The sequence below is a fragment of the Xenopus tropicalis genome, chromosome 9, assembly GCF_000004195.4.
Source record: "Xenopus tropicalis strain Nigerian chromosome 9, UCB_Xtro_10.0, whole genome shotgun sequence".
Taxonomy (NCBI): domain Eukaryota; kingdom Metazoa; phylum Chordata; class Amphibia; order Anura; family Pipidae; genus Xenopus; species Xenopus tropicalis.
Window position 1 is genome coordinate 57,559,699 of NC_030685.2, and position 8,880 is coordinate 57,568,578.

Sequence of the window (8,880 nt, forward strand, 5' to 3'; positions counted from 1 at the left end):
GTTTGGTTGTATGAAACACTTGGATTTTGTGTATCAGTTACTACTGACCAGCTAGTTATTCCACTATTCCAATGCACTTCTCTTGTGTAATAGCTTGTTCTGCCCAATGGCACTTACCTGACTGGCCACAAGCTGCTTGTAGGGTGCCCAGTGCCCACAGCACACTCAGCCATACTGAGCACTGAAGTCTCCCAGCTGAACACATCCTCATGGTGATGAAACCTCAAATACTCTCCAAACTCACATGTCCCACTGGCATAGCATTCCCTCCAAAACCTCACCGGATCTCTTGGGGGCAAGAGACGGGCGCTTGGTGCCGCCCCCCCAGAGTAAAAGGAAAGTTATGTCCAGCCAGCTGTGCCCTCCTTGCCCAGTGTATTCCCGCTGGCACTGCCGCTTTCCCTGCTCTCACTTTACACAGATAAGTCCCGGGGTTGGCGCTGCTGCTCTCGGTTCCTGAGTGTGTCAGCGCTGCACAGTGCGAGCCGCCTGGCTCCATACAATCTTATGGGAAGCGACACGGACAGCGGAGAGCTGCCACACTAGCCACGCCCACAGCAGCTACTGATACCGCCCACTCACCCAGTCAGAGCAACTGATTGGTTAAAGCGCTCCCACTGAACTTGAAATCCACTGTGCACCTGTCGCTGCCGCTGGTCGCAGTAAGGACGGCACATGCCAATGGGAGAAGGAGGGGGAAGTTGGACCTGGTGGTCGGCTGCGGCGTGTGCTGGGGCAGCTGGGCACTTGGCATGGGGAGACTGGGGAAAGGGTGCGGTGGGTGGGAGATTATAATTAAAAGGGGCTATTTAGGGACAAATGCAGGAGCGTGTTGAGTAAAAGAAGGGAAATGGATTATATGGGATTCGGTATTTATTGTAACCATTTATTGTCATAACCCATTGGCCTCTGGTAAACTGTTTCAGTCCCGGAATGTCTGCAGCGTTTAGAAGCGCAGTGTGGCAGCTCCTACAGACGTTGCTGAACGCGAAAATCTAGTAGTTCATTGAGACTTAACATTTTAGCCAATATTTACAGGGACCCCCCCCCCTCCAATTTAGAACTATGTGTATATACAGTGTGACTGGGACCCTAGGGGCCCACTCTCCAAAATATTTTTCCTCCTTTCCTCACCCAACCTCTTTATTCTCCTAGTCTCTTTTATTTACATGCTAGCATCTATTCTTTCCTCTATTTCTCCTCTTTGTTCCCATTCAGAAATAGGGAATGACCATGAAGAAGGCCAAATGGTCAGGAGCAGGAAGGCCCACTGACACCCAGGCCCAGCAGGAGTTTTCCTGATATCCTGGTGGGCCAGTCCAACACTGTGTGTATGGGATATAGTTAGTTGCCCCCGGAAGCTTGGTAAGAGTCAGAACCTGCAGTGCAAATTCTTCTTAATAAAGAACTATGCACAGAGGTTTTGAGTGCTACATTGGGTTGCCAGGTTTTATATGTTTGACTTTACATCATATTGGTATCAAGCACTGGTGTCATTGGCATCAAAAATTATTTTTAAACATTGTTTTTAAACCTTATTTTTAAACATTGGCATCAAGCATTATATTTACTGGCCAGCTGGCAACCTTTGTGATTCAGAACCCTAGGAATTGCTTCTCTGCAGATGGGAATGATAGTGCTTATAGAAATATTCTAGCAGCAAGGCTTGCCATCTTTTCTGGAACAAATGCCAGTCTTTCTATATGATCTACTATTTTTCACCCCCATAGTTAACATTGGAATTAAGTATCATTATTTCAGGCTAAGCTGATTAAAATACCAGCCCATTGTAACCCTGGTAGCATTACATGTTTGCCAAAAATTAGAGTATTTAGGCAAGAAAAAAGTGACTTTACTCAATGTTTACCCACCACTGCAGGAATTACTGTCATGACACTATATAGAGCTCTGACCTTCAGGCTGTGCATCACTGGTCCCAATAATAGGCTTCATTCAGTTACATGTGTCCCAGTCCCCAAACTCTCCTCATGTATTAAATGTAATATTCTTATAATGCAGTGCTGTCTAATTGTTTCCATATAATGCGCCAATTACTTAATATACCTAAATATTCAGAGGGACACATTTTAATAAAATAATAATGTCACCCAAAGAGATCAATAAAGCTCTTTATCAGTCCGGAGGCCATAAAAATGTCTCATTGGCCTGTAGTTGAAAAGTCTTCATTTAATATAATATGTTAATTAGACATCTTCAATGTTAAATGATGCTGGGAGTTGCATTGTGAGAAAAATCCAAATTTAAAGGAGAAGGAAAGGCTAATAAAGAGTTAATCTCAAGCTGCAGGCATACCGTCAGTTCTCTCAATAGTGTCCTTAAGTCTCCCCATATTTCTCCTGTTCAGATGATCAGAAGCCAAACAGGAAGAAAAAACGCTGAGCTGTGTAAAGAAAGTTCCCATAATGCCTCACTCCTGCACAGACACCCAGACCAGTGTACATGCTCAGTTAGTTAGACTATGAGTCAGCTTCTTGCTGATTGGCTCAGATCCACATTCCTAAGGGGGGGGGGGAGTTCTTAGCATTCTTAAGGGAGGGGGGAGCAGGAGAGGGGAAAGAGCAGAGAGCTGCGGGTCTCTGGCACAGGAAAACAGACACAACAAATCTTTTGAACTCTGTTTCTGTGAGTGATTATGGCTGTATTTGCATAGACCTTCTGATAAACCTTACTTAGTTTTTACCTTTCTTTCTCCTTTAATACAGAGAATATAATTTACAGCAAATTAGTAGTGCTGCCAGATACTGTACAGTTACTAGTTTTAAAAGCAACTCTATCACCAGGTTTATTGAGGACAAGTCAGTACTGGCCTTCCAGCCATAGCTGAACTCCCAGCCTAACCCAACAGCAGAGGAGCTACACTTCATAACAAGCTGATGCTAGTTGATACTGAACTACATCTTTCAGTATGGCCCAACAGCAGTAATAAGAAAAAGGGAAAACTGTTTTATATGTGTCCTGCAGCAGAAATTTAATAATAAGGGGGCTCCCTGCTTCTGGGTTGACTATTGTGCAAAATTCCCTACTGAACCCTATGACTTGACCCAACATTTATAGTACTGGGCTATCTCTTATGCTCTTTCTTCCCATATACTGCATCAGAAGCTGCATGAGCCCATGTGGTCCCTGATCGGACAGGAAAAAAAAATCTGTCCAGTTTCAGGCCAGATGTCGGTTGGGAAGTCCAATCGGTGGTGCCTAATCTCTCTGAAGGAACAGCATCATTAGCTGAAATCTGCCCGGGTATGGCCACCTTTAGTCAGCGACTTGAGGGAAGCCACTTAGGACATCATTGTTCAGTTAGTTTGTGAGCACGAGTCAGATTCAAATGCAAAATATCTGAACTGTCCCTTTTGCCCCCCCCACCCTCAAGTCCCTGATTGGCTACTGAATGCTAACAGCTTAGAGAGCTGTAAAGGAGGAAGTAGAGTTTTGGCTATTATATTAGACATCTGCCCACTCCAGCCTTTATAAATTACATTTTTTCCTAATTAACTATGTTAAAAACATTTTTTTATACAATTTTGTTTTACTCAGCTTCATTTTTACAATGAACTGTTCCTTTAAAGGAGACATATTGGATAAATGGGAAAAACCCTAATTTTGTAGGCAATTATGAATAATATACGGTGCTGGTTTCACTTTGGGCTAAAAATTAATCCTCTCTGTAAAATTGGCCCCTTTATTGGAGCTCCCTATAGATCCTATCACTTCTCCATCTAGTGTGAAATGAAGAGTGGGCGTGTCCTAACAGTCCCTGCCAGAAGCACAGTAGGAGGGGAGTAGCCAATCACAGCCCTGCACTCACACAAGCACAGACAGGCTTCAGTTCCCTATCAGGTCAGCCTAGCTGCTGAAGGTGTCGCTGGTCTAGAAACCAGCATACGTTAACATGTCATTATGGGGTTAAAGCTTGCTGATAGCTGTAGTTTAGGAACATGGTTTCTTGCTTGATTACATTTTCCCCAACTCCCCCCAAGTCAGTGACAACTCCCCCCAAGTCAGCCCAATTAATACAAGAGAATCCCCTAATGATCCCCCACCTGTTCTGTGCAAATAGACTCCAAAGGGGTCATTTATGAGGACTCCAGCCAGAAGTACAAGAGCATGCCTCTTAGTGCTCATGCAGAGAGCACTCTTCTCCTGGTCTGGCTTTGGTCTGTACATCGCACTGAATAAAAATTCTGGCAAAAGAGGCAGAGAATAGCTTTTACGGGCACCGCCAAGCCCTGTCCTTAGTGCCTGCCAGATTTTTTATCCAGTGCGAACTGCAAAGCACTAACACTGTCACCCTGATACAATAATTACAGTATCTATCCTTAGGGCTGCATTTAAACCTGCATCTCAAATGTGCATTAAATGCCCAAAAAATACACGTGTAAGAGCCCTTAGTGAGCCCCCCAGTGAGACCGACACTTCAGCTGAGAACTGTCATGAATGCTTAGTGCAAATGACATTTGCCCAGGTTAATAGAATAGATCTGAATTATATATCATGAACTATATGAAGTGTGCCTGCATTATTTGTGCATTCCAAAATACCAAGGCTTGGCACATCACTCAATCACCTTGGCACATCACCTCACTAGTGTTATAACCAAGTCGAAGAGAACTGCACCCCTACAGCAGAGAGTTTCTAACCTTGCCCCTGGCCAAGGCTTTTGTTTCCTTGCTGGTGTTATATGCCCTTTCTAAAGCACAGTTACAGCCTTGGGTAATGGCTATAGCTGGATCCGCAGAGGGTATAAAAGAGAATGATACTGCCCTTCACAAACATCAAGCTAAAATGCCTTCTTTATTCAACAAACCCCAACATTCCCCTAACGACTGTATATGGGTTAATGGCTGCCAGTTGGCAAAAAGCAGCTGCATTTGCCTCTGTCATACACAGCGTTTCAATTTCATCCTGCGTCAGTGTGTGCTTATTTCATGTGACTGATCTCAGCCGACACAGAAGATTAAATCAGCAAATTGAAAAGGATACGGTTTTAGATCTGTCATTTTGCAATATTGTGCCACAGCATTCTCTGCCCACTTCTACCCACCCAAACTGGTATCTTTATTTCTGGGTGCTTGGCTAATACTTCTGGTTGAGCTGGCAGACCTCAGATCAGATTATTATGCTTTTTTGTGACTGTCAAACAATGTTTGAACACATGGGCTTTCACGTTGACAAATGTAATGAAATGCAGTAAGCATATAAACTGGTTGGGGATTATTAGATTTTTTTAGATAAGTAAGGTAAGTGATGTCAATCTTGCTTGCTAGCATGCACCTGATATATGCAATGATCATTAAGTTAAGTAAACCAGCTATCAGTACGAATGAGCCATGGGCTGCTATAGCATTTGCTGCCCATATTATACATTTGCTGTTCTTGTTCCATTACAGTGGGTCAGGTACTCACAAATACCCAACATTGTGGGCTGGAAGTAAAGGTAAGCAGGCAGTAAGGAGTCAAGGACAGAGCTGGCCTGTGTCCTTTGTACACCTCATGTCGGATTTTATATGTTTTCCCAGGCAGATGAGCACTAAGGGGTGCAGTTTTGCCACCCCTAGTGCTCTTGCCCTTCTGAACGAAAGAATCACAATTTACCCCTTATATGTTACTATACATGTTCCCAAGAAATAGCAGAGATACTTTATAATTGAGGGTTAATATCTGGCGGTTTCCTTGCAACTGATGTATGTATACAGTGAAGTTTGAAAACTGCTGCTCAGAGTATAAGCCATCAATCAACACTGTTATTTATGTCACCGGTAATTTACAAAAGGGCTGTATATTGAAAGCACAATAGGGAATGCCTGTCATTTACAAGACTGCTTCATCTGGAAAAGAAAGGCATCTCTTAGATGAGAAATTTTGTTCAATATATGAATAAAATAGCTAACTTCACACGTTAGCAACCAAATCACAGCAAAGATGCTTTTAAACATAGGTTATAACGGTATAACAATATAATACTTGTACATATCTCTGAGGTCTGTAAAGTAAGAGGGGGAGAGTGAAATATGTTATTATTGCCTGAGCTTGCTTGAAAAATACTCTGTAGTAATCAGAAAATTTGTGTAGTTATTGTATATTTTACTAAGAATGTATAGAAAAACAAAGTCATCGGTGTGTATCATATATATTCATGTTTCTTACCATGAGCAGGAGCTACCATATTGGTTGTTCTGAATAAGACTAACAATGAATAAATATAGCAAAAACCTTGTGTGGCTTTGCCAAGCAATGACTTTAGCTATGAATACTGACCCTTAAAGAATTAAAAAATGGGGGAAGAAAAGGTTTAAAAATAGAAAAAGATTGTGTGATGACCTCTAAAAGGTGAAGCAGCACATATATTACTGATATGTGGGAAGATAAAAAACCTGTAGATATGTATCCAAATATCCTGTGTATTTCTAGGTTACAGTTATGTTTATCATTTTAGTGCTATTAGAAGAAATGGGGCTACATCTATACAGGATATACTGGCTTATAAAAGAAGGTTTGGGGAATATAGATGGCACTGGAGCCTCTGATGGAAAGGTATCTGCAGGATAAGTGTGCAGGGGCTAAGGCAGCAGGTCCAGCAGCAGTAGTGGTAAGGAATCATTTTATTTCTTTAATTAAGACTGTTACACCTGTGGAAAGCTAAAGGCCACAACAGGGATAGGTGCAGGGAAGGTTTATATCCTCTTGGAGCAGAAGACTGTTGGGACATGGGACCCTTTTGTGGCTTGTGTGCCATCAGCTTAAGGGTGAAGACCTACTAGTAGCAGCTACTTTTTCAGGTTTACTAAACTCCAGAAAATACCCTGCCATAGACAATACTGAGAATCGCCTCTGCTAAAACACATGTAGAGATACTTATAAGTAAATGATCAGCATTGTCTTTAGTAGCTACAACAAGTAGCTGTTTCTAGTAGCTCAGTGTGTCTTCACCCTAAGGTGAAAAGCCAGGGGAGCAGCCAGGTGGTAGACCTGCTACCACATTGGACCAAACACCACATACACTTTTGCATGTTATGCTTCTCAAATTTGGCATATGATAGTACAGCAGCTCTCAGTCAGTCTAGGTAAGCTGCTAGGCATCCTAGAAACTAGTTGAACCCTGTAGGGATCTTAATAAACAGAGCTCCTTGCATAAAGTGTGTTAATATTATGTGGAACTGTGCCTCCTTTATATTCCACAGATCATAAAATGTGCATTATACAGACAGGTTTTTCTCGTAGCTGGACCTATAAAAATACATCAAAACAGGGCGAATCTGATTGAAATATTCAGTCTAGCTTTCCTCCCGGAAGTGTGACAGGAGCCTGGCTTTCAGTCACTCTTTGTGCTGGGGTTGAACAGCAGTTCCTTGTGAGTTTCCTCAATACACCCTGAACTGGGGAAAAAATTATATATATAAATAAATATATATATATATATATATTTATACACAAACTCTCAATATGCAGTTAAGCTTCAGCCAGGATTTCATAATTGTACCAGCCCCAATTGGCATCTGGTGTAACGCATCTTAAACACAACATTCTGCTCTGATTTATTAACTGTAGCTTACATCATAAACAGAGCAAGATTGATATAATGAAAATGCAGACATTTTATTGGCTAAATAACTTGGCGTTAATCTCCCAGGAGTGCCCTGTCTTTCTCACATTCCAGAGCAGAACAGGAGCCCAGCCAAAGCAAAAATTTATATGGAATAACCAAGAGGAAAAACACAAGACACACTATTGGTTGTATAAAAACCCTGCCATTTAGGATCCAGCGTTATTAAATGTACCGTTTTGTCTTGAGTTCTGTTTTTTCAGCAGCTGAATAAAAGCTTGTAGTCACCCACCATAAGGACATTTTTCAGAGCTTTTATAATTAAATAATGTACCAGCAGATTAAAACTTACTGGTTCTTTTAGACATTTACTATACAACCCTGTCTGCACCCACCAAATAGTGTAAAGCTTATATGTAAATAATAGCAAGACAAACCCTTTTATTGTGCAGGATATGCATCACAGTCACACACAGTAAGAGTGAATGAAGTGGGGCCAATAAACAGCCTCTCTTCTGCAGCTCACATGCACAAACACACAAATACAAACCATTAGCCTAACTGGATATGTATCTATGAAGCCCACCACCACCTACTGGTCTATATCAGCACGTTTCTTAGTTGAACACATTCAGACACATTGGCAAATCTATCTACTTTGGTAAATGTTTACGTTTCTGACTTAAAAATGTTTCTGAATGCCAGGAAAGTGTTGTTAAATCATAAAACAGATTGAACCCCTGGAAATCCATCTGTATTTAGTCCCAGAGCAGTTTCTGAATGCTGAAATCAAGGCCGAGCTCTGGATAAATAGCAGTGTGAGTAAAAGAATAAAACTGAGCTTTCAAAATCTGTAAAATATGATGTTTATTTTATCGACTGCTTGCTGGAAACACTGGCTAAAGCTGGTTACATTATCATACCTCTTGCAAATATTAGCGCAATATCACAATAAAGTATATCAAAATAATTTGTGTTTCAAGGATAACAAAGTTTGGTAGACACCATTTTGTATTGCTTCCTGTGCCACCTGTGTGGCTATTGCAAAGGGAGCAGCAAGGAATTTGATTCTCTTGCATTTATGCTCAAAGCAGCAAAATATTAGTTTCACATGCATTTTAATCTTGTTAGGCTATCGTCCCTCTAAGGTATGTGCATGTGTGTATGGGCTAACGTCATTAGTCTCTGAAATATTCTGTCATGCCAAGTTCATTTATATAAATGTTAATTGTTCTAATCATTCCTGTATGTAAATTGATCTCATAAAACCATTTTCAAATCATCTTAAGAACATAATTACATACCAATGCCTGCTGCCT

At 41.4% G+C, this 8,880-nt stretch overlaps 1 protein-coding gene across 1 annotated transcript in view; it reads right to left on the minus strand.

Annotated features, from left to right (window-relative positions):
* The window catches only part of erbb4 (erb-b2 receptor tyrosine kinase 4), a 501,591-nt gene extending 501,074 nt beyond the window's left edge, over nucleotides 1-517 (minus strand). The window contains exon 1 of the mRNA XM_031892892.1: nucleotides 118-517. Within this exon, the coding sequence (XP_031748752.1) occupies nucleotides 118-211 (94 nt within the window). The 5' untranslated portion in view covers nucleotides 212-517. The remainder of the gene's footprint in view (nucleotides 1-117) is intronic.
* Between the last annotated feature and the right edge of the window lie 8,363 nt (nucleotides 518-8,880).